This window comes from Rhinatrema bivittatum, chromosome 1, assembly GCF_901001135.1.
Source record: "Rhinatrema bivittatum chromosome 1, aRhiBiv1.1, whole genome shotgun sequence".
Classification (NCBI taxonomy): Eukaryota; Metazoa; Chordata; class Amphibia; order Gymnophiona; family Rhinatrematidae; genus Rhinatrema; species Rhinatrema bivittatum.
This window is the reverse complement of record NC_042615.1, coordinates 510,747,013-510,773,979: the sequence shown is the minus strand read 5'-3', so window position 1 is coordinate 510,773,979 and position 26,967 is coordinate 510,747,013. Positions and strand designations below refer to the sequence as shown.

At 44.6% G+C, this 26,967-nt stretch overlaps 1 protein-coding gene across 1 annotated transcript in view; it reads left to right on the top strand.

The window, feature by feature from the left end:
* Positions 1-259: 259 nt before the first annotated feature.
* LOC115098356 (extracellular calcium-sensing receptor-like) overlaps positions 260-26,967 on the top strand; it is a 70,003-nt gene continuing 43,295 nt past the window's right edge. Inside the window, exon 1 of the mRNA XM_029614902.1 lies at positions 260-517. Within this exon, the coding sequence (XP_029470762.1) occupies positions 260-517 (258 nt within the window). The remainder of the gene's footprint in view (positions 518-26,967) is intronic.

The window sequence follows — 26,967 nt, the reverse complement described above, 5'->3', positions numbered from 1 at the left end:
CTGCTATGATCTCTTCATCAGGAAATGTCTTACGATGAAAACTTTTGGGTCTATTAAGGACAATTCATTCAAGCAAGGCCTGAGGAAACGACCTTAGCAATACATAAAGCTTATATCTTAGAGAACACTCATTGAGCTAATAAAAGTATCATTTCTACCAAATACTTTGTTGGTTATCTTTTCATAAATACTCTACAGTTCAAAACCAATCAATTATTTTCCCAGATTCCATCCAGAGAGATATCAATGTGCCCTTGCCATGGTCTTTGCCACAGAGGAGATTAATCAAGATTCAAAGATATTACCCAATGTGACCCTGGGTTTCAGGATCTTTGACTCCTGTTACACAGAAGCCATGGCTACCCAAGGAGTCCTGTGGATGCTGTCAGGACAGAAAACCACTGTCCCCAATTACAGGTGTCAGCCGGCAACCAAGATGGCAGCCATCCTGGGAGATGTCCCTTCACCAGTGTCCATTCAAATAGCGAGGATTTTGGGACTGCAGAGGATACCTCAGGTAATAAATACTGATATAGAGAAAAAGAGAGAATGATAAATAGCAAAAGAGATACTGTACGGATAGATATACATAGATACTGGAGAAAAGGAAATTTTTCCATAGTTCAAAGCAGGGCACGAGGTAACATCCATAACAAATTTTCAAAACAATAACATAATGGCACACAAATACTTTGGAGATACATAGAGAGAGGGAAGCACTATAGCATTATAGATTAGATAAACAGACAAATCAATAAATGGATATTGCAGAGACAGACAGTTTCACATTTCCATCCTCTGGCCTATTTATTTTCTTTAGAACAAAAAAACATAAATTATGCTATGTTGAGTCAGACCAAATATCCATCAAGCCCAGCATCCTGTCTCCAGCAGTGGCCAATTCAGGTCACAAGTACCCAGCAGGTCCTAAATAGCAGACACATTCCTTGTTCCTCATTCCTCAGGTCCCGGGGCATTCCAGGGCTTCTTCTCTTCCCTGAACCAAAGCAAAAAAGCCAAGCCAGGCTGGAGCCTCCCCAGGCCCCTCTGATTCCCCTACCATCTGCAAATATGCCAGAACCTGGAGTTTCCCTGGCCCCCATTCACCCCTTTTATGGGGTCTTCAGTGAGAAAAAGGGCAAAAGCAATCCTCAGATGCTCTTTCCTATTTTGCTCATTTGGATCTGCTTCCTGTTTTTATTTATTTATTGTATTTATTTTAAAATGATTTCTAGTCTGCCCTTCTTTCATTCAGGGCAGATTACAAAGAACATTCATAATTTCTCGATAACAATAGTACAAAACAGAAGATAACATAAAATAAAATAAAATGTATTGTTAAAAGCAATTCTAAATAAATGTTTTTTTAACGCCTTTCTGAATATTTTGGAATTTTCACAGGTTCTTAATTCTTTTGGCAGTGTGTTCCAAAATATTGGGCCAGCTGCAGAAAGGGCTCTTTCAAGTGTTTCGTCAAGGTGAATGAGTTTAGGAGATGGAATGGTTAGGAGGTATTGATTTGCCGAGGGTAAAGACCTGGAGGGAGAATAGAGTTTCACAATAGCATTTGTCTAGGGAAAGTGTAAATTGAAGACTAATGAATGAGCAATTAGTCCAAGTTTATATTGGATCCTAAATGATATAGGTAGCCAATGTAATTGTCTTAGAATGGGTGTGATGTGTTCACGGCTGGACGTATTGGTTAATAAGCGAGCAGCTGTATTCTGAATGATTTATAGTGGGTGTGTTATATATTTAGGAATACCAATAAGTAGTGAATTACAGTAGTCCATAGATGAGAACAAAAGTGTTTGTAGAATAGTCCGAAAATTGTTAGGCTCCAAGAATGGTTTTACAATGCATAGTAGTTGTAATTTATGGTGTGATGTCCGGGTTAGATTTTTTTATCCGAGTTTGCATGTTTAAAGATTGATCGATTTGAATTCCAATATTGTGGACATATTTGAAGAGTTTAATTGATTGGTTATTTATTAGTATTTCTGAAGGAATCAAAACTGATAGATATCTTGAAAGATATATAATTTCTGTTTTTTGTAGGTTGAGTACCAAATTATGAGTAGATAGCCAGTTTTGTATTGTTAATAGGATATGGGATAAAGATTGTTCGGTTTTTGAAAGATGTCCTTTAATTTTAATTGCTTATTTTTACCTTATCCTTTAACCATGCTGGCAGTCATTCTGGCATCGTTTTGGTATTCCTTAAATCTTTATAATGGAATGAATATATTTTATCTGGACTTCCAAAATGGCACTTTAAACAATGGCCATGCCTCATACAGAGTTTTAACCTTTGCAACTTCTCTATTTAGTTTTTTCTAATTTCCTCATTTTATCATGGTTTACCCTTTTTAAAATTAAATGCTAGTGTAGTATTTTATGACAAATTTGATCATTAATGCTTAGCACTGTTTTCCTTTGCACCATGTCTTGTGTTCCACTAAGTACTAAAACTAAAGTAGTTTCCTCTGTTAATTCATCTTCTTCAATAAACAATATCAGCAGTCTTTAGCAAAAGAAAAACAAAATTTATTCACAGGAGGAGTAAAGGAGCTCCTCAGAAAGAAAAACAAAGCGCAAAAGGTTTCTGAGGGACAGAGATCTTCTCTGCTATACTGCCAAAAATTAGCAAAAACAGATGATAGTTGATTTGTTCTTTGTCTCTGCCAGATCTTTATACTGCTTTCCTCTCGTTCACACCCACATTTCCTCTTTGTCCTTTTTTTTTACTAAGTTTCATACTTTTTCTGCTGACCACATGCCTATCACATGCCGAGCACATGCCTACCACATGCCTACCACAGTACTTCGTCTATGCATGTTGTCTGGCACGTGTACAGAACGCTCTGAGTGACTGAATCTAGAATTTTTCAGTATGTAATATTAAGATTCCTCATTCCCCTGTTGAAACCTCACATGCAATGCACTCAGAGGTTTCACCACATGTTTTTTGTCATTATGTACACCCCAGGAGAGAAGGCCCCCTGTCTTAGATTCGGCCGGTCAGATAGGGACTAAGGCACTGATCCTCTATCTCCAACCTGTTACCCATCATTGAGCACTCCTCTCTTTCTGGGGACCAGGTAGCTCAGGATAATCAGCGTTCTCTGTACGAAGCAGAGAGGAATACCGCTCAGACGTTTGGGTGAAATACAGAGTGGTATTGTTAATTTGAGAATTTGAAATAAAATTGGTAAAGAGATGATGAAATAAAGCACAAATACATGGCAGGCAACAAGTTAACAATAATAGTATGCAAAAGAAAACAATCAAAAATCCTAATATCCCTTGCATTCCTCCTCCCAGATTCTTAAATCAATTAGTGAATGCATGCCATCAAGTCCAAACTGAAGTATCTATTCCTCCCTGAAAATCTTAAATGTACAGTTTAACCAAAGATTGTATCTTCTCCATTGCATTTTTAACTATTTCTGATCGATTAACAACAGTACAACATTCACTACTGTTAAGTAATGCACATAATCCCCTTTCCTTAGCAAATATATAATCAAGTCCTTGTCTGTTATATTTGGAAACTATAGCAAGTTCATTAATTTGCAGTTGAAGCGCCTCCATAGCTTTATTCATTTCAAATGTCAAAACATGAAGTAAGGATTAAAGACACCGAAATGCCATCCCAAGTTCGGCAGCAATGGCTGGCGGCTGGAAAATAGGAATCTAAGAAGTCCAAGACAGAGCATCAAGCCACACTTTTGTTAGCGGGTAGGTGGAGTTATATTCCAGGGAAGCAGTGATTGCTTCATCTTCTGGAGTCACGGAGGGAACACTTCTACGGCAATGGTGTCCAAGAGGAGAAGTGCAATGAGATGTTGTATGTAATGGTATAATCTTGGAGAAATAGTTTAATGTTACAAGGACACAAAATGTAAAAGTGTTAGGTAGAGAAGGGTACAGAAAACGGTCACATAATCAATAATGGACTACATACAGGTCCATGAAATTGGATAACACAGAGACATTGCCTATATAGGGACCATAAGTAAAAGGGGACTTGTAAAACTTCAAGGAACTTGAAACTGCTACAATGCAACCAGAAAAGTTAACCACTGGAAAAACTGAACGCCCCAGGTGGCTTTAAAAGAAGAAAAATAAGTATCGACAGACAAGGGAGTAAAGTGTTCTCATGTTATACTCTGTATTAGTGAAGTGACATCTAGGTAAATCCCTGAATTTGGCATAATGTCAGTGAGAGGCAACTGCCGGCAAGTTTCCCATATGAGAAGGGAAGGGTGTACAAACAATGCAAGAAAAAACATTACTTGGAAGTGTTAATTGATGAACAATCTGGACTCCTATATTATCCGTACTTAACTCAACATTATGATGGTGAATAACTTAATGACGGTATATAAAAACTCTTAAATAAAATAAAATAAATAAATACATTTTCCCTAAAGGGAAACCCCTTACAGAGGGAAGGCCTAAATAAATCAGAAATTCAATGATTAACCACATATTATTGCTGGACGCAAGTCACACAAATGAGTGAAAATCTCATCTCCCTCAAGTAGAATGGCAGTGGGAGAGGCAACCTGAACCTTGAAAGATCCCAAGTCCCAGGGCTTGTGGGTGAAATGTGTACGATATACTGACTGTCCTTTATGATAGTGGTAAGTTGGCAACAAGCCGTCTTTGAGGAAGCTGTTCATGCGGAGGTAATCTGGTTCGGGTGCGCTGAAGATGTGCGTGCGGGATGTGTACAGATGTGGGTGCAGGCTACTACTTGTGCCCTTGGCTGAGATGGGCGCGCGGCAATATTTGTGCACTTGGGCCGTTTATGCGGGACGTTATTGCATTGCTGTGCTCAGGCACAGATGTGCGCGCCGCTGTGCGCACAAGTCGGTTGTGCGCACAGCTCAGTTGAGCGGGCAATAAGGCGGTCAAGGGGGGGAAATGGCACCGACGACCACGCAGACAAGATGGCGAACCCCCCCCCCCCCCCCGGAGGGTCTCCACGTGGGTGGACCCTCGCACCGGACCGGGGTCTAGCCCAGATGGGGCTGCTCAACCCGATTTAACAGATGCCGGAAGGGACGATCTGTGCGGCTATTCGAGCCTCGGAGACAGGAGACTTAAGAGGTTTCTACCTTACCTGGTCTCAGCATTTCCCGGTCTCATGCCGGGCGGTCTCCGGCTGTGGGGGGAGAGGGAATTACCTTCACCGCCGCGCTCGATTCTACACCCGCTGCCTCTCAACCATCCTGGGGGCTAAGTCCACGCCAGGAACCGGCTACCAGACCGAGGCTTGCCTCTGAGGGATCTCGGAAATCGCCTCAGGAATTCTCGACTGGGGGAGGGACCCTTAGGTATCACCGCAGGAGAGCATCTTCTAGAGGTAAGTTTTCTTTCTTCTTTGGTTTAAAATTGCTAACACTATTCTAGTGTGTGTGGTGTCCCTATCTCTGCCTAGGAGACGGAGAAATACTGAAGAGCTGAGCTTCATGCATGGGTATATGTAGGCTGAAGTCAGTTTGAAATCTAACTCTGTCTCCCATCTGCTATCAGGAGTACACTATACCCATTGATCCTGAGTCCATCTGGCTACACTCTAGGAAATTCTTCCTGTGCACAATTCAAATGGAATAAGCTGAAGTGCACATAGGGGACAATTCCTCAGAATCATTAAAGCTGAAGGCAAAGCCTGTAACCAATTTAAATTAGATGAAAACATAAGTTGTCTGAGCTTGGTCTTTAACAGTCCATTACAACGTTCAACAATGCCATTACTGCTTGGGCGATAAACTCTTACACGGCGGTGTGTAATCTGAAGAGCTTTAATAAACCCTGTAACTAAAGCGTTATGAAAATGGGAACCATTATTAGTCACTATTTTGTCAGGTATACTAAATTGTGGAATTTATGAATAACAAGAGCTGACACCATGGCTGTAGCTGTTTCTTTAACACAAGGAAAAGCTTCTATCGACTGTGAAAGACTACAGACACAGACAAGCAAGTATCATTTTCCTTGGCACTTATCTGTCATGTCAGTAAAATCACAATGCTACTTGAGAAAAGGACCTGATGGTTTTGGTATACTTCCGGGAGATATACTAACTCCTCTGTGGGGTACAGTTGTAGTACAAAGATTACAATTAGCCACAACTTCCTGACAGCGGGTATGGAGCTGTTGCGCCCATCATGTAACAGTCACCTTATTGTGTAATCCCCCAGCACTTTCATGGTCTAAATATTGAAGTGAATTTAAAATAAGATGAAGAGAAGTCAAACTACAGCACCACTGTCCTCCTGGGTGTACTCAGCATTTTCCTATCTTTTTACAACCTGCCTGCTTCCATTGCTGCATCTCACTAGTGGTGGCATTTTCTTGACACATTGGAGGAGTTATATCAATAACTTTGATGTTTATGGCTCATATCTGTTGTACATAAACACTCTTCTGTGATGTAGATAATCGGGCAGCACTTTCAGCACTCTCCTGAGCTAATATGTCAGCTATAGTGTTCCCCATGGACTGCCACGATAATCTTTTCTGTCATAAGTCCCCTCTCTTGCCTTTCTTATAATACCTCTAGGAGGCACTGCCACAAATTGTGATGTGATAACTGCTCCTCCTATGCAGATACAAAGCCCCTCTTGTTCCACTTCCTAAGGTGATAATGTATAGATGAAAAAACATAGTCTGAATCAGTATATATGGTTAAATTGTGTTGCAAATCTCTACTGCAAACATGATATACAGCTAGTTCAGAGCATACTGTGCAGATGTTCCTGCTGGGCAAATAAAAGTTATTTCCTCTCTGGTACTTCTTCCTCGTCTGAAAATAGTATATCTGCAAAGGCTGCATTTTTACAGGACCCATCAGTAAACCACTTTAATGAATCCTGTATCTTTGAATTCTGTTTGTAATTTTGAATCATGAAATATAAAACTGTCCAGGAAATATTTCTGTATGATTAACTATAACTACAAACAAAACTAATGAGAGTCTATATTTATTCAGCAAGATAACACAATTCAAATAACAACCTTGGGGGTAGATTTTATAAAGTTGCGCGGTGCGTCCATGTGCGCGCGCTACCTGGCGCGTGCACATTGACACGCGATTTTATAGCGTGAGTTCGCAGGTACATGCATGTTATAAAATCGGAGGTTGGCACGTGCAAGGGGGTGCACAAATGTGCAACTTGCGCGCGCCGACGCCCGCGGCCTTTCCCCGTTCCCTACCCCCTAGCCTGACCTTCCTACCCCTTCCCCTAGCCTTCCCGCCCCTAACCCTAACCTTACCCCCCAAATTTTTATTTTACCTGTTGTACCTGCCTGGAGGCAGGAGCAAGTAGCGCGAGCCGGCACCCTGCTGGCACGCGATCCCCCAGCACAGCGGCAAATGGCCACTGTGCCGAGGGCCTCGCCCCACCCACTCCCCTATGCCCTGGGACATACACACATGACCGGGCCTTTTACAATAGGCCCGGAACGTGTAAGGCCTGTCACGCGTGTAAAATCCCCGGGATTTACGCGTGTAACCTTTTTAAAATCTACCCCTTAATGTAGTGAAAATACCACACCCTACATACACACACACCACATTCATACACAATCCATACCTTAAAAACATCTTTCATCATGCCAGATAAAATCTTCAAACTTTTGCATATATTATCCAAACATATACCATCAATAGTTGAACACAGTAGGAACATCAGCTGTCACAAAATATGATTTTAACACAAATTGTTACATGATGTTACCACATTATTACATCAGTGATCAAAATTAACAATTTTTTATAGATGTGCTATGTTGCATTTGCACGCCATACAATCCGACAGAAGCCTACACCCTTTATAGGTAATCTGTACATAAATATACCACTCTGTTCTTATTCTAATATGAGGGTTCATTCCATATTGCCTATAGTACTCAATAAGCTGAAGTTACACTATAGCTTAGTTCACAGAAAAGGGATGGCATATAGAAACATAGAAATGACGGCAGAAGGCCCATCCAGTCTGCCCAGCTAGCTTCGCATTTTTTTTTTCTCATACTTATCTGTTACTCTTGGCTCTTAGTAACCTTTTGGTTCTATTTCCCTTCCACCCCCACCATTAATGCAAACAGCAGTGTTGGAGCTGCATCTACGTGAAATATCTAGCTTAATTAGTTAGGGGTAGTAACCGCAGCAATAAGCAAGCTACACCCATGCTTATTTGTTTACCCAGACTATGTAATTCAGTTCTTGTTGGTTGTTGTCTGTATATAGATCCACTTTTCTTCATTCCCCCTGCCGTTGAAGCAGAGAGCTATGCTGAATATACATTGAAAGTGAAATATCAGGCTTATTTGGTTTGGGGTAGTAACCACTGTAACAAGCAAGCTACTCCCCACTTTTTTGTGAATGCAAATCCTTTTTTCCACATTCATTCACGTCCTCTAGACTTTCTGGATCCACAGTGTTTATCCCACTGATAAACACTGATCCCATGTGTTATAAACCACTCCCGATCTGCCACTTTATAAGATGTCTTCCAGGGAATAATCAGCTGTATTTCCTCCTTTGATAAACACACTAGATCAATGTTCTTCCCAATAGCCACACTGAATGAAAACCACCCTCTTAACACCTTCTTCAACTTCCTTTAAGGACTGGGGGTGTCCTATCTCTGTACGTTTAGAATTTGATAACAGGCAGGTGTGGAGAGAGCCATTCGACCCCCACCAAGATCAAACTAACAGGGTGGTTTCCCTGTCACAGATTATTTTCTTTAAAATAATAATAATGATAATAATAATAATCATAAATATCATGTTAGGGGGAGGGTTGGGAGGGATATGTGCACCAAATCTCTCTCCACATCTCCCTTTTTAGTGATGTAGCCCTGTCTCAAACATCCCTCCTTCCCCCTTCCCCACCAGTCTCTCACTCTCTGCCTTTTCTTCACATTCCATCCCAACCAGACCCCCTTCTCTCCCTCCACCTGTCCATCCTCCAAGACTCTCTCTCCTCCACAGTCCATCCCCACCAGTCTCTCTCCCCCTCTACCAGTCCCTCCCGCTATCTCCTTTCACCGGTCTATCTCCCTCCACCAGTCCATCCCCACCAGTTTGTCTCTCTCTCTCTCTCTCAGTACATTTCTACCAGTCTGGTTAGCCCTCCACCAGTTTGTCTTCTTCCACCAGTCCATCCCCACCAGTCTCTCTCTCTCTCTTTCCTTCCACTACTCTCCTACTCACTACTCCATTCTCTCTCCTTCACCCGTCCATCCCCACCAGTCTCTCTCTCTTTCCTTCCTCCACTCTCTTCCCTGCTCACTACTCCAGTCTCTCTCTCTCCACCAGTACATCCTAGTCAGTCTCTCTCCCCCTCTACAGTCCATCTCCACCAGTCTGTCTCTCTCTCTCTCCCTCCAGCAGTCCATTCCCCCCAATTGCTCCAGATCCAGCTGTTTGGCTGCCTGTAGTTTCACTACGTAAGTTATTGAATATAAGTACATTCTTGCACATTTACTGCTGTGCTTTGCAATTATATGTATTCCATTTATATCAATAAGCATTATTTCATGTTTTATATATTATGAATAAGCCTGGTATGCTCCTAATTATTTATTTGTTATTTCATTAATAAGTATTCTATATATGGAATATAACTGTAGGTAAAAAAGAAAAGGAGGCATGTGGGGGTCCATGAAAATTTTGGAGATTGAAAAGGGGTCCGTGCTCCCAAAACGTTTAGGAACCCTTGGGATACGACATATTGTTTACAGCCAGCTCTAGCAATTAGGTTTCCTATTGAGGCCCAGTTTTGTTGTTCCTGGCCTGTTTGTCATCAACCATCAATGATGTCTGTGCCAAGCATACGGATGTCAGCTAGGGAATCTGACTGTAACATGTCGACTCTATGATTGATGATTGTAAGTGTCAACTTGTAGCTTCAGGCTGTGCCTTTAAGCAGCTGAACAACTTGTGATTTCTATGACTTATAGAACACTTGGGATCCATGTTCTAGGCCCTGCTGGAGTTCCATTATACCTGGCCACTATCTTGCCCACATGCGAGGGCTAGGACTGGGTCCAACGCGTAGCTGACACAAGCACAAAGGTGCAAGCTAGGGCAAGTCATGTATACTGTGTTGGCAATCCTACATAAAGGCTATGATGAGACATGACTCTTTTAGACAGGCAATCACGCTGAATATAATAGGCCAGTCACATCTCTTTGTTGTTAGGTTTATTTAGTGTCTACTACTGTCTAGTGCACCTGTGCTCCATGATCACACAATGTTACCTAATTAGGCCTAAGTGGTTTCTTCCTCACAGCCCCCAGCTTCTATTTAACCCGTTTGATGGTCAAGACAAACTGTGGCTGACATCCTGGCTGACAGAGCACTAACAGGGCTCTGTCCTTGACCTTGAAGTCCCTGCACTGTAGACACTAAAAGGTTTTGGTTGACAAGTGACTCCACATGGGAGGATTTGAACAGCCACATACATAAAGATAACAAGTTGAAAATCTGTAGTGCTGGTCACACAAAGAGCTTTGTGGCAAGTGCATTGTTTGGGCACGCAACATTAGCAGGCCTCTCTGACATGGAGAGAGAAAGCCGGACCCGGGCACTATGGCTTCTAGACCTAACTGTGCAAGCCACTTGTCATGTAATCAATGCAGTCACATTCCCAACAGCCCCCCGTGTCAGTGGAGTTTGCGGTAAACACATAGCCAGAAACTATAGAAAGAAGCATCACTTTTATCTATGAGCCAACTGTTACAGTAGATCTCCCTGAGATGGGATGGGATGATGGGCTATGTGAGTGCAGTCAATAGCTCCCAGATCTTTAGGAAAGTTGGCAACAGCTTAAAACCCTCGCTTCCCTGCATTTCATGAGGGAATCTTGTGTAACGATTAATGTGGCCATGTACAGCTCTTATGACCTGGCCCAGACAGCGGGGAAAAAGACATTTGTGACATTCCCCAGATGACCCCAACTGTTATTTAGAAGGAGCCAGATGCAATGAAGCAGGGCGCACAATAATTTGGTGAGGCCTGGTATAGCGCAGGACCTTTCTATGACTGGATCCAGATCACCTTTCATTTCATGATATAATTCCGTGATAGCCTGAGAGCTGAGGTGATACCTCTTAACCACATCTTCCTCCAGCATACCCAGCAATGTGATTCATGGATGAAAGATGTGCTCCCTGTTCCACCAGCAAGGCCTCCTGCATGGGCCAGGGTACTCCACGAATGGGACTAGCAGCTCTGGTTCCACTGCGGGTACATCCCTAGGAGACATTTGAACCTCCCTTGCCTGTTGTCATTGAACAGCCCAAAGCAGCCAGTCTCCCACTACTAGTATACTTCCTTCTAACATTGTAGCTTTACTAAAACAGGGCAGGTAAGAAAAGGTGTGTTGGTCTGGGCTTAGGCCTTGGTCTAGGCTCAGGAATTGAGACCCAACCTTCAGGTTGGTTGCTGGGCCTGGTTGCATTGTTGGATCTCCAATGGAGAAGATAAGTGGGGGTCAGGAAATTTCCTGAGCCCAGCAAAATTTTTGGGCCTGGGCCTATGCTAGAGTCTCAGCCAAGGCCCCTGCATTAGCCCCCTGTCCTAGGCTGAGATCCCGACATTGTGCTCAGGCATAGGCTGTGACTCCTGCTTCAAGCCATGGCCTTTGACTAAGCAAGGCCCCAGCCTCGGGCCTAGGCCTAAACCCAACGGGTGACTTTTTTTAAAATTTTCAAAACAAAATAAGATTCTGATGAAATTTTGTCAAAATTTAAATCATTTCATTATGTATATGACCTGAAACGAAGGAGGAAATTTTATTGTTATTTTCTATTTAATTTCTCCAGAATGTATATTCCTAATGATTATACCTTCAGTGCAACAAAAATGCATTTATTTTATAGCAAAATATAAGCCGTTGATATAGCACTTGCTTAAAAGAGCTTTGAATAATCCAGTGATTTGTTATACTTCTACTTTTGTGTTATAATGTTATGTTATGGGATAGTATGCACTTTTTATAATTGAACTTAATTCAATGACAATTGCTGCACAATCCAAAATAATTCAAAGTTATCAGAATCTTACATGATAGTCAATTTGGGAGGAAAATCCTCTTTTATTCTAACAATATGGTAACTATATATATAGATATATATATATATAGATATATATATAGATATATATATATCTATATATATATATATGTCTACATACAGCAAATTGCCAAGTCACAGCTTTTAGGCTTTAGTACTTAGAACAAAGAGACTGCATAAAGGACAATTTTAAGGAATTTGGGAGTGGTGTAACAGTTCTACACATTTATTTTTAGTGAACATTAATTTACTGCCTAACATGTCTTTATCCTATGGGATTCTTTGCATGTTGAGATGGCGCTGGCCGTCCATTGCTCCGACCATGTGACAGGGGCTGACCAATGGCGCCGGTAGCCCCTGTGACATAGTAAGGGCAAAGGCTATTGGCGCCATTTTGAATACCGGCAGCCAACGGCCTGAGTGCAGGAGATCGCTCCAGGACCCCTGCTGGACCGCCAGGGATTTTTGGCAAGTCTTGGGGGGTCAGGAGGGTGGGGGGTTGTACTTAATTAAATTTAAAGGGTTGGGATGGGTTTTTTTTTTTGTTTTTCCAACTTTAATGGAAAACGAATACCGAATGCAACTAGTGGACAAATCGGGTTTCCCTGAAAACGGATGCAACAGATTTGGGTCCCAGCACAACGAATACCGAATAGCAACACATTTTTTCCTTCTGCACATCCCTAACTTATTATATTCTTTTTGTACATGGTCTTGAGTCTTGTTTGGTGCTGGGTATAGTAAAGGCCTGTGTATGTAATTTGGGTGAATTGTAGTTCTGTCTATCCCTTAATGATTGTAGGGGATGGATAGGTTTTCAGATTAAGGGTGGGATTTTGTCAGATTTTTTATACTAATGTATTTTAGACATTTTATGCTTGTTATTGTACTTATATTCTTACTGTAAACTGCTTTGGTCTCCTTCAGGTGAGGAAGGTGGTATATAAAAATGTTATGTTTTTTATTTAAAATCTTGAAAAATCTGCCACAAGAAACCCACCCTGGGTTCAGGAAGGCCTGAAAGCCCGGGGAAAAGGAGTCTGTAAATTGTACAGCGTCACGCAGCCATACCTTGCTACCTCATTAAACCTCCTCCTTTTATAACAGCAGATGGTGAGCTAAGGAGTGCAGGTCTGGAAGGACTCTTGTAAAGCTGCTGCAACAAACCCAGAGAGATCCAGAAAGTTATCAATGAAAATGCATAAGCTAAATATGTAAAACAAAATTTGCTTTACAAAAGAGGGATTTTTCTCCTGATTTTACAAAAAAATAAAGAATACCAGACCAGCACTCTAACACCCAAAACACAAAATTCCAAACAAAAGTGTCCAAATGTTTTCTTTGCCAAGTATTCTAAAAAATAAATGCACTCAAATGTTAAATATATCATATTGATTTTATATCAATTTATTATACATTAATACAAAAAAATCAGCCATTATTCTTCTGCCGTTTCCTATGCTGTAGCAGACATTTAAAAATATATAATCCTCATTCACAGAAACCCATATCACTCATAAAAATCATACTTACCATTCATTTATAACCACTAAAAATACTTCATGGTGTTTCGAAAAGATGGACCCATTGTGAAATATATATTGCTTTGAAATTGTGTCCATCATTTTGAAACACCCTGTATTTCTAGCCTGCAATATATGTGATAATTTATACATGTATTACAATATTATACCACTCTTTACACATTACATATATAGTATTTCTTATCCAAAAAGTTTGTAAGATATTAAATCACATTAAGCGTTTCAATAGTAACATCATATATATTGCACCTTTTAACGATGATATCAAATGTTCTCTAAAGATTAACAAACTTCATCATTCAAACAAAGGGATGGTAAACAGGTGCACGGGCGCACATGTGCACGCATTCATCAGCCCACCTCCAGGTAAGCGGCCATTTTATAACATATGTGCGTATGCTATAAATTGCCTGAACGTGCACATATGTGTGCGCAATTTTAAGTGGACGCACGCCTATGCACACAAATGCCACTTCTACCGTATAAGTGTGTGTGTGTGGGGGGGGTTAAGAGACACCTGTGCTGACGCCATTAACAGTTTTCCCACTTCATTCCCAGTTCACCCAGGTAAGAGATAGGACTTCCAAACTCCCCTAATTTAATAGTTTCCCTTCTCCCCCCTGAGCCCCAACCCTCAAAACCCCACCAATCTATCTATTAATCTTTATTTTATTACTTAGTGTCCTTCATAGAAGAAGTGACGTTACGCAGCAGAGGACCGCAACACGCGCTTGTGTGTGTAAGTATTTATGTGCAAATTTGAAATTGAAATCCAGGAACGCCCATTCCCGCCCCGATCCTCGTTGCTGGCAGCGGAGAGCTGCCAGTCCCGACCTCGGACTTCTGCCAACACCTCCGGCCCTCCATCCGTTGGGCCTCTCCACGGGGTTTGCGGAGAGACACCGCCAGCGCTGCCGCGCCCCTCCCTAGGCGCGCACACACCAGTGAAACCTTTAAAGGGCTCGCGGTGGGAACCTGGCCGTGGATCCGGATGCTGATGTCAGTTCCTTCAACACTTAAATGCTCAGGCCTCGCATTGAAGCATTGCCTTTTGCAACAGGTCTCCTTGGTCTCCTGTTCCTGGTTTCCTCGTACTTGTTGCTTCTCCGTGAGCCTTGCTTCATGTTCCTGTTTCTCCAAGTTCCTGGTTCCTGTTCCGTGTTCATCTCATCTGTGTGCTGATTGACTTCCTGGTTCTGACCATCGCTGCGCCTGACCTTGCCTGCCTTCTCCAAGCCTGACCATCGCTACGCCTGACCATGCCTTGACCATTGATACATCTGACCACGCCTGCCTTCTCCGTGCCTTGACCATTGCTACGTCTGACCACACCTCAGCCTTTCTTGAGTTCAGGGTTCCACGTTGCTTGCTACACCTTCCAAGTGCCGCCAGCTTCCATTCAAGCTTGACAGTGATGCTTCTGTCCCTATCCTCTGGACACAGACTATTAAGGCTTCGGCCTTCCTTTGTTCAGGCACCTTCAGTTCCTTCTTGTACATGGTGCTTGAATTCCTGTTCCACATCCCAACTGGGTTAGGACCATGTCACCTGCTGGCTGCTGTCTTTGGGCTGTACTACTTGTACTTAACCTTGAGGCCCGCCTAAGTCCTGCCAGCCCTGGCACCCGAAGGCTCAACCCAAGGGGAACGTAGGCTGGTATAGGTGATTTTCTTTCTCCAGTGGCCTCCAGCTTCAGCCCACTCTACCTGCTGATGGTGGGGACCCGTAGGCCCTCGCCTATGGGTTGCGTCAACCCCACCTCAGCCCAAGGATCCACCTCCTATGCAACAGGTTGCAAAAGCCATGGATTCGGTGGAGCTGCGTGCCCTCCAGGCCGTCTCAGGCCTGGCTTCCAAGGTGCAAAAACAGCAGCAGTTCCTCGAAGCATTGGCCTATTCCATGGATCGTCTTCATGCCCGGGTCGATGCCTTTGTCAATGACTCGGCTCCTCCTCCTCCACAGCCATGTCTAACGTCACCACGTGCCTTGTTGGCACTTCCAGTGCCTCCACATTTCAACGGCGACTCCAAGCTCTGCAGAGGGTTTATAAACCAGTGCTATATGCAATTTGCTCTGCAGCCTTCTATATTCCAGGCTGACTTGACAAAGGTCACGTATCCTGTCTCGCCTACAAGGGAAGGCCCTGGCCTGGGCTTCCCCCCTATGGGAATGCTCAGACTCCTTGCTAAGAGAACTGGTTCAATTTGTGGCTGATTTCAAACGGATCTTTGATGATCCAGGTCGGCATGCTGTAGCAAGCACCAGTCTACTACATCTTCGACAAGGACAACGAAGCCTTTTTGATTATACAATAGAAGATGAACAACCAGAACAGGACCCAAGGCCACTTCCAAGACGTCCCAGGGAAGTACCAGCAGCGCAGGCTGAGGCTCCGCTGCGGCGGGGTCTGGGTCCTGCCCAGCGATGTGCACACGCTAGGCCACGGGCCTGAAGTTACAGGAAGCATATCTTTCCTCCACGAACATCCTTGCTGGGCATGCCTGAGGACTTTGTGCTTAGCAGGTATTGTCTCAGTTCTCGGGCAATCCTGGAATTACATGAAGACATCGAAGGGGATCTGGATCCGGTCACGGCAAGGTTCAGTGCTGTCCCTGGCCTCACCAAACTGTTGGCCATCCTCCATTTCATAGCAAGCGGCTCCTTCCAAACCACTGTAAGGGTGGTGGGGGCAATGTCCCAAACCACATTCTCATGCTGTCTTGACCAGGTCATTGCAGCTGTAACTGACCGCATTAATCAATACATAAAATTCCTCGTGACAGGCAGGACTTAATGGACTTGAAGAGAGGTTTCTATGCCTTTGCACACTTTCCCAATGTCATCGAAGCTATCGACTGCTCTCATGTGGCCATCGTTCCACCCCATCAGAGGGAGGAGACTTACCACAACAGAAAGCTCCCACTCCATCAACGTGCAAGTGGTCTGCGACGCTCAAATGTGCATCCTAGACATGGTGGCAAGTACCCTGGAGCCGCGCATGTTTCCTTTATACTTAGGCAATCGGACCTCTTTGAAAATTTTGAGGCTGGCCTATAAGGTGATGCTTGGCTTGTAGATAAGACACCATTTTCTTTCTCATTTCCATCAATGCTTATCGGTATGTGGCTAATGGCACCCAACTGGAGGTAGAGAGTTGTGTGGGAGGACGCGATCGGTGGCATAACACCTGCCTTCTGCGGTTATGTGTGCAGGACATTGTCCAAGGCCATGCCTTTCTCCGCCCATGTTTCAGAAGGCTGCCGAATGAGTGGAACAAAACAAGGCACAGGATCTAAAGTCTGAATGCACTATATACATAACATGTATTTATTATCTAAAAGGCCCCGTTCCTATCCTCCCCTTTGAAGCTGTTACAATGTGTTATGTGCATCCGAACCGTGCACTGGGCACACTGCTGGCAAAGCACCTTCATTTGTGTTATGCAATAAAGCACAGTCTGAACTTTAACATCCATGTCTCCATCCTCTTGACAATCTTGGGTCCCTCACACAGTGATATACAAACAGTGTAGGTTCATATTCAGAGAAATGACAAGCAGCAAAAATATCTGAGAAAAGTTCCCAATTATTCAACAGAATTTACACACACAAGTCTCCGATGCAATATACTTGGATAAAGTTAGGGTGGTGATTTTTTCATCTAGATTTGTGTACATAACATTAGCTGGAGAGTGTGCAATTTGTATGCTCACTAGCTAAAGTTTAGCCCTGCCCCTCTGAGTGCCTTGATTGATACCCCTTTTTGCCTGAATAAATTATGTGCATTTAAAAAGTTGGGAGAACAAACTGTATGCAGTTGGCAGGGAATAATACTGAAAGCTCATTTTTTTGTGTGTATAACTCAAAATGTTACCTGCACAAAGGCTTTCAATATTGACCTCAGGTGAGATTAAACAACAGAGGGAGGGCTTGGAGTAGGACCTGAAAAAATTGCCAAAAATAAAAATTTTCAGAAGATTATGCTTACAGGGAGCTACCAAATATTATGCTCATGCTTGTGAACCCTTGGCCGACGGGAGGATGGTATACCGTTTGGATTATCTGTAGGTTCTCTCGTCGGGTGGCGAGGCAGAGCAGGAGACAGAACCAGCTGACCCTGGGCACTAGGGACTGCTGCGACTCTGGAGGCGGATGAAGAGCCGGGAAGAGGAACTGAGTCTTCACCCCTGGAAGTCTGTGGTCCCCCCAGGAGGAGCCTGTAGGGACCCAGACCTCTGGGACTTAGGTGGACCTTTGAGAGGTCAGGAGACAGTGCAAGGGCCTACTGGAGCTTCACCCTAGAAGCCCGCGATCCCCCTGGGAGGAGCCCGTAGGGACCCGGGCCACTGGGACTTAAGTGGGCCCTTGGAGACGGTAGTCTTGAAGGAGTCCTAGGTCGGGTGCCAGAGGGATGTCGCTCACCAGTCCGAAGTCGTACGCCAGAGAATCACCACTTGCCAGTCAGGAACCAGAGAATCACCGTAAGCCAATCCAAAGTCAGGAACCAGGAACCCCAAGATGAAGCAGGAACCAGAAGCCAAGCTCAAGGAACTCACCGAAGCAAGCAGACTAGACAGCGATCGAAGATGTTGCCAAGTCGAGGAATGAGCAGAGGAAGCCTCCTTTTATACTTCCTCTGCTCTAGCTCATAGGGAACAGCTGAGCCTGGTTAAAGGGATCATGTCCCTTTAAAGCTAATGAGGAGGCGCAGCCTCGCGCCTAAAGATGGCGGCGGGCATCTTGGATTTTGCCCCGCGGAGGAGAGACGCCACTGGACGCCACGAGGGGGGAGCAGGACGACTCTCCCTGCAGCGAGCAGCTTGGGAGGCCGCGCGGGAGCGATGGCCTGAATCGGAGCCCTCCCCCGGGCTCCCGCGGCGAAGGAACGACATGGATAAGGTAGGGGGCCGCAGTCGTGGGACGCCACGACCGCGGAACACAACACCAAAATTAAAAGCAATGGGGTTGGAAGGGATATATTTGAGGGTATTATGGGAATTTAGGGACATTCTATCAGCTCTACTGTCTGCAATATTTCTTTAAGTGGTTCCAAAGGACTGGAGACAGAAGATGTTCCTCTTCATAAAAGAGGAAGTAAGGAGAAGTCTGTGAACTACAGGCTGGTTAGTCTGACCTTCATGGTGAGCAAATTAATGGAATTGATACTATAACAAAGGATAGTGCAGTTTCTGAAAACCAATGGATTACTGGACTTCAGGCAGCACGGTTTTACAAGAGGTAGGTCTTGTCAAATGAACCTGATCAATTTCTTTGACTCGATGACATGAAATCAGGGGAGAGCGCTGCACTTGGATTTCAGCAATGCCTTTGATATATTTCCACATAGGTAACGTATAAACAAACTGAACGACCTAGGTAAAGTGACTGACATTGGGTTACAAAGTGGGAGGCGACAAACTGTAGCATTAATTGGAGTTCACTCCAAAGAAATGTGGGTTACCAGTGGTGTGCTGTAGGGCTTGGTCCTAGGTTTAGTTCAACATTTTTGTTAGTAATATTGTGGAAGGGCTATCAGGAAGGGACTGCTTATTTGTGGATGATACCAAAATCTGAAATAGGAAAGACTCCCTAGAAGTTGTGGAAAACATGAAGAGAGATCTAGTGAAATTTGAGGGATGGTCTAATATCTGGAAGATAATGCTGAAAAATGCAGGGTCATGCATTTGGGTTGCAATAACCCAATGAAGAGGTAAAATATAGGAAGTAAAGATGTGTGCACAAAATGAGTGGGATCTTGTGGTGATGATATATGATGATCTTAAGGTAGACAAATAGACAAGATAATGACAAAAACCAGAAGGATGCTTGTGTGCATATGGAGAGAAATAACTAGCAGGAAAAAGGAGATAATATTGCATCTGTATGAGAGTTCATTTGGAGCATTGTGTAAGTTCTGGAGACTGCACCTTCAAAAGTGTTTAAACCAATTAGAATCAATCCAGAGGGCAGCTATTAAAATAGTCTTCATCATAAAGCATATGGGGGCAGACTTAAATATCTAAGAATGCATATTGTAGAAGAAAGAAGGGAAAGGAAATATAATATGATAGAGATATTTAAATATCTCCAAGGAATAAACGCACAGGAGTTTAAAATCATGAGAGGTCTAGAACGGGTAGATGTGACTTGGTTATTTACTCTTTCGGATAATAGAAAGACTAGGGGGCACTCCATGAAGTTAGCATGGGGCACATTTAAAACTAATCGGAGAAAGTTATTTTTTACTCAACGCACAATTAAACTCTGGAATTTGTTGCCAGAGAATGTGGTTAGTGCAGTTAGTGTAGCTGGGTTTAAAAAAGGATTGGATAAGTTCTTGGAGAAGTCCATTACCTGCTATTAATTAAGTTGACTTAGAAAATAGCCACTGCTATTACTAGCAATGGTAACATGGAATAGACTTAGTTTTTGGGTACTTGCCAGGTTCTTATGGCCTGGATTGGCCACTGTTGGAAACAGGATGCTGGGCTTGATGGACCCTTAGTCTGACCCAGTATGGCATGTTCTTATGTTCTTAGGACTCTTTCTACAGAAAGGAGGAGTCATGGGAAGAGATTGAAAGGGGTGACTCAGGAATAATCTAAGGAAATATTTATTTATAGAAAGAATAATGGATGCATGGAACAGCCTCCCAGTGGAGATGGTGTAGACAAGGATAGTACTTGAATTCAAGAAAGCATGGGACAAGTATAGAGGATCCCTGAGGGAGAGAAAGGGCTATAAAGCTGAGCAGGAGATGCTGGGCAGACTGGATGATCATCCACGTATAATCATTATCTGTTGTCATGTTCTATGCTTCAATATAAGAAAACCAAATTCCCCCAAAAACATTCACGTCATCTTCTTTTTTTCCTTGTGGCTCATAGCTTTTCTTTATTCATTACTTCCTAAGTTAATTTCTAATATAAATCAAAAGTTCCCATCAAAAGCCCAGGTAAAAAAAAAAAATCATATTTTGCAGCTGTGGACCTTGCAAAGTCCTACATCCAAAATTAATATGATGTGTAATGAAATCATCTACCAAAAAATCAACATAACCATTATAATATTCATCCATGAATCCCTCGTTAATGTTATCATCATGTTCATCAAGGAGCAACTGATGATCTCCTGGATACTCCTCCTAAAGGTAAAGAACACAAAAATTATATACAATCATGCCATTGTACTAAGAAGGTGACATCAGATCATGACTGGATTCAATGCGGCCATGTAAAATTATAGTGCACAATATAGCTTTTGTAGAGACAAAAAATGATGACTTTCAATTGAGGTCCTAAATTCTAGAGATGTGAATCGTGTCCTCGATCATCTTAACGATCGATTTCGGCTGGGAGGGGGAGGGAATCGTATCGTCGCCGTTTGGGTTTTTAAAATATCGTTAAAATCGTTAAAATCGTGAACCGGCACACTAAAACACCCTAAAACCCACCCCGACCCTTTAAAATAAATCCCCCACCCTCCCGAACCCCCCCCAAAATGCCTTAAATTACCTGGGGGTCCAGCGGGGGTCTGGAACGACCTCCTGCAGTTGAATCGTGTTGTCTACGGCCGGCGCCATTTTGCGCCGCCATTTTGCGCCGCCATTTTGCAAAATGGCGGCGCAAAATGGCGCCGGCTGAAGACAACACGATTTGATTGCAGGAGGTCGTTCCGGACCCCCGCTGGACTTTTGGCAAGTCTTGTGGGGGTCAGGAGGCCCCCCCAAGCTGGCCAAAAGTCCCTGGGGGTCCAGCGGGGGTCCGGGAGCGATCTCCTGCCGCGAATCGTTTTTCCGTACGGAAAATGGCGCCGGCAGGAGATCGATTGCAGGAGGTCGTTCCGGACCCCCGCTGGACTTTTGGCAAGTCTTGTGGGGGTCAGGAGGCCCCCCCCCCCAAGCTGGCCAAAAGTCCCTGGGGTCCGGGAGCGATCTGCTGCCGCGAATCGTTTTTCCGCGATTCGCGGCTGAAGACAACACGATTCGATTGCAGGAGGTCGTTCCGGACCCCCGCTGGACCCCCAGGTAATTTAAGGCATTTTGGGAGGGTTCGGGAGGGTGGGGGATTTATTTTAAAGGGTCGGGGTGGGTTTTAGGGTGTTTTAGTGTGCCGGTTTTCCCGCCCTCCCCCTTCCCCTCCCCCTTCCCCCGATTTACGATTTTTTGACGATAAATCGGGGGAATTGTTATTGTATCGTGGCTCTAATGATTTTTGACGATTTAAAATATATCGGACAATATTTTAAATCGTCAAAAAACGATTCACATCCCTACTAAATTCAAGGATTACATCAGCATAACTATTTCAAAAATCAGAGGCATGGTAATTCCATAAAACATTGGCCAAATGTTCATTAAAATCATTTCTCAGGACATATTCAATCATATCTTCTTCAGCCTTGGCACAAAGCCAATGATCTCCTAGGTAGACAGCTCAAATGTAGCAACTACAATTACAGATTACACAGCCAAAGTAATTCACTTTCATATTCTAATAAATAATACAAGAGCATGATAATTGGATTTCATGACTTAAAAACAATTCCAAGAAAATACTTGCAAAGCCAAAGGCAAGAATAGACTAGGGATAGTGAAGAATTAAAAGTTTGTTTTGTTTTTCATTTTGTTTTTGGGGGGGGTATTTTCCCCCACAAATTTTGTTTTGTGTAATGTTTGTTTTATTTCTTTAGTTTTTAAAAAAAGTGAAATAAACATTTAAAAAATTCCCAAAGAACTGAAAAAAAAAAAAGAAACGGGGATCTCAAAGCCTCCCGTACCCCTCACCCATATCTTCCAACTTAAAAAATACTGGGGCCAGGATAGTTCCTAGCCCCCTGTACCCAATCTGGAGTCAGCCTGGGCCTAGGCATCGGGATCAGGCCTCGGTCCTGACACCTAAGACCAGGCTGAAAACTCAGCCTTGCACAGACCTAGGGAGTGTTAGGATGCTGTGACCTCGGCCAAGGCCCTATGCAAGGCCTAGGCTTGTAGCCTTGGACCCAACCTCATGGTCTGATCCAGAGGCCAGATCTTGCTAGGGCTTCTGCCCAAACCCTGTCCTAATGCCAGAGCCTGGCCCAGATGCCAGGTCCCAACTCCTTGGCCTTTGCCTATGCCAGAGCTTGTCCCAGACCTGATGATGCCGGGACTCACCCCAGAAGCTAGGTTCCAACACCTGGGCCTTGGCTAGGCCAGGGCTCGAGCCAAGGCCAGATGCTGCAGCCTGCCCGAAGGCCCAGGTGTCAGTACCTGGCCTCTGGGCCAAGCCCTGGCATTAGTTCTGGGTCCGAGGCAAGGCTCCAGTGTCAGGAACTGGTTTGTTTCCAATACCGGGAGTTTGGTGCAAGAAGTCCCTCTCCAGGTTTGGAATTAGCATGTGTGATATGCCAGAGCTCGCATGTGTGAGAGTTGAGAGAAAAGAACATGGAAAACACTGCAGAAGCCAACTATTTTCCATGGGCAGATGTGCCATTGGGAGAAGTATCGGAAAGGCTCCAACTATCTAAGGAGGTATTAGGGATGTACAGTCATTTCAAACAAATTTCAAAAACGCAATGAATAAAAGTTATTTGATTCAGGAAGCCCCCAAAACAAATTGAGGGCTCCCCTGAATGAAACAAATCTTATTTGTTACATTTGTTTGAAAAGAATGCATTGAGCCACAATCTATGCCAGAGCATGACACTGGCACCTCGGCCTAAGCCTAGGCCCAAAGCCAGGGCCTCACTTAGGGTATAAGGCAAGGCCCAAAGTTGAGGCTGCAGCCTAGACCTGAGTAAGACCCCAGGGTCTCAGCCTAGGCCCAGTCCGATGGTAGAGCCTCAGCTGAGACCTGAAAAAGTTCTTATATGATCTGTTGGGTATCCGATGGCAAGGCTGAGCCTTGGTCTAGACCCAGGCCTGATGCCAAGACCCGACCCATAGGCTGGGTCCTGATGCTTGGGCCTGGGCTTAGCCCGGAACGCAGACCCAGGTCCGATGGCATGACCAAGCCTCAGTCTAGAACAGAGTCCAGACCCAAGCCTGAAATCATGACCTGACCTGGAGGCCGAATCCTGATGCTGGAGCCTCGATCTAGGCCAGAGTCCCGACCCAGGCCCAAATCCAAGACCTGGCCCAGAGTCCAGGTCCCGATGCCTGGGCCTCGGTTGAGGCCAGAACATGGACCCAAACCAGAAACAGCGACTCTGCCCAGAGGCCTGGTGCTGATGCTGGGGCCTCAGCCTGGACCCAGGTTCGATGCCAGGACCTGGCCTGGAGACCTGGTCCCGATGCTGGGGCATTGACCTATGCCTAGGTCCAGAGCCCAGGCCTCACAGCTGCTCCCGCATCGACCGCTAGTTCTTCTGATGCTATCCACTGGGGTTGCGCCAGAGTTCTTTAACTCAGATGTATGCACCCAAGCGAATGGCACCATTTTGATGTACACAATGTGTACGGTATTGCCCTACATCTAAATGGCGCCGTCTGCTGGGATGAATGCACCGGAGTTAATTATCTCCAGCGCAACCAAAGTGGATGGCATCAGAAGAGAAGAAGAAAATGATGAGGGAGTAACTGCAAGGCCTGGGCTCTGGGCCTAGTCCTAGGTCGAGGCCCCAGCATCGGGTCTTAGCCTCCAGGCCAGGTCCTGACATTGGACTTAGGTTTGGGCTAAGGCTCTGGCATCAGGATCCAGCCTCCAGGCCAGGTTGCAGCATCGGGCCTCGGTCTGGACTCCATGCTTAGCTGAGTCTCAGGAATCAGGAACCGGCCTCCAGGTCGTGTCACGACATGTAACTGGGTCCATCCTGAGGCCCCAATATCAGGACCCAGCATTTGGGCTGGGCCGTGGCATCGGGCCTGGGTCCTGGCTCTGGCCTAGGCTGAGGCCCATGCATTGGGATCCAGCCTCTGGGCCATGGTTCTGGTATTGAGCTTCAATCCATGCTCCAGCCTAGGCTGAAGCCCAGGCATCAGGACCCAGCGTCCAGTTTGGGTTGTAGTGTCGTACCTGGGTCTGGGCTGAGGCTCCGGCATTGGAACCTGGCCTCCGGGCTGGGTTGCACTGTCAGGCCTGGGACCTGGCTCCGGCCAAGGCCCAGACATTGAACCTGGCCTCTGGGTCAGGTTGAGCAATGGGTCTAGGTCCAGGCTCTGGCCTAGGCAGAGGCCCAGGTGTCAATACCTAGCCTCTGGGTTGGGTTGCGGTGTCAATCTTGGGTCCGGGCCAGGCCTCGACATGAGGACTCAGCTTCCAGGCCAGGTCATGTGGCAGGCCTGGGTTTGGGCTCTGACCTAGGCCCAGGCATCGGGACCCAGCCTCTAGGCTGGGTCGCAGCCTCGGGCCTGAGTTCGGGCTCCAGCCTAAACCAAGGCCCTGGCATCGGGACCCAGTCTCTGGGTCGGATCATGGCATTGGGCCTAGGTCCATCTGAGGTGTCGGTCTTGGTTAGGCTGAGGTCATGGCGACATAAGGCTCCCTCAGTCTATGCAAAATTGAGGCTTTGGCTTGGGCCTCACCGGCAGATCCCCACCAGACTGGATAAGTGGGGATCAGAAGGGATGCTGGCCCTGGAATATTTCCAGGCAGGCGGGCGGAAAGCCCCGGGATGCCTCGTTTTTGTTTTTTGGCCTTTTTGGCGGTTTTTTTTAATTGTTTGATTTGTTTTTTTCTCATGAATGAAACAAATCAAACAATCCACCATCCGAAATTTGTGTGAAAATAAACCTTCCAAAAACAAACTGAAAACAAAAATTAATTTTTTTCCTCTGCACATCCCTAGGAGACAGTCAAAAGAGAGCAAGGACTGAGGATCTGAGGAAGTGAGGCCCAACAGAGCTGTGAGTACCAGAAACAGAGAGGGGTTGGCTGGTGGGGAAAACATGAGGCCAAGGACCTATGGTAAATTCTCTTAAGGAAATGGGATTTGGGTTAGGGTTAGAAGGATGTCGAAGGGACAGAGAGAGTTCCTGAGGAGATTATATTGAATGGGAGTTTCAATGCTAAAGTGTTGGCGGTGAACCCCCTTTAAAATTTGTGGGTAAGATGATATAAGAAACTGTAGGTAATCTAGTTGGTCCAGACTGGGCAGATCAAGTGGAGGAACAGGTGATTGAAGACATAATTGTTCTTTTCTATTGCAATAATTCAATTCCATATATTGTGCATATTGCACCTTGATGGAATTGACTGTCTTGAGGTGGGCATTTTGGCTGCTGTAACTCAGATGAGGTTAAAACTGCATGAGCTGCCGTTAGAAGAATGGTGGTGCTAAGTAACTGATCTATGACTTGCTCATAGCTTTTTCCCCAGGATATTGACTTTGGAGGATGTAAGGGAAAGAAAGAGACAAGGTAAGGTTATGGCAACTGTGACTAAGTATCCATCGGAGGGTCCCAAATCCATAGTGTCATGCACCTGGAGGGGATGACCGATGGACCAAACCACAGTCAAATATATGGTAGAGCTACGTCGATAGAAGCCTCACTGAATTAATAGCAGAGAGAGGATTTTTCAAATGCAGCCCAATTTAAAGGACATGGATGTTTTTCTCCGTTTTCCTTGACTGATTTGGTTTTCTGAGAACTGGGGGGACTGGTTGAGAGGACACTTACCAGTATCAGCCTGTGTGGACTTTGGGGCCCAGCAGGTAGATGTGGAAAGGGAATCTGGGCTGATTGCCAGTGCTTCTTTCTGGACTATACTGACTCTGAAGCCCAACAATGCTGAGGTGTTTCAGGATCTGCCAAAGGAAGGAAACCAACTTCAGTGACTTGCCATACACCCAGCCTAGAGAAAAGTGGTACAGAAGCCTGATCCTGGCCACTATTAACTATATTTTTCTATCAGTAAAACTGATTCAAAGAAGTCTATTATGGCTTAATTTTCCCTTGTATGAGACCCTCAGGAACCTGGTGCCAGCCACCTCAGGGGAGCTTATGCCCATAAAACCTATGGTACGAGTTTCATTTTCAGGTATTTTAAATGTCAAGATCTTTGCGAAGGCTCCTCAGGACTGAACATGGTAAAGGCTTGGATTTGAACTGTGCCTAAGGCCTCTCCAATGATTCTCTGCCTGTGTGTGCTCTATTCAGAGATAAAGTTCTCACAAGAGTAACATGTCTGAAGGGACTCCATCTTATCTTCCTAATGTCGAAGAGTATTTGCTGTCAGTTGTATTTTGTGATAAAAAGAAAATATAAGTAATGATTATTTATTGCAGTTCCAGAAATGCTAAGATCCAGTTATATGATTTTGGTCATTTGGGGTTTTTGTTACAGTAGTCTCCACCCAGGAATGAACCATGGGGATATAATTAGAAAAAAATGAACAACCAAGGTG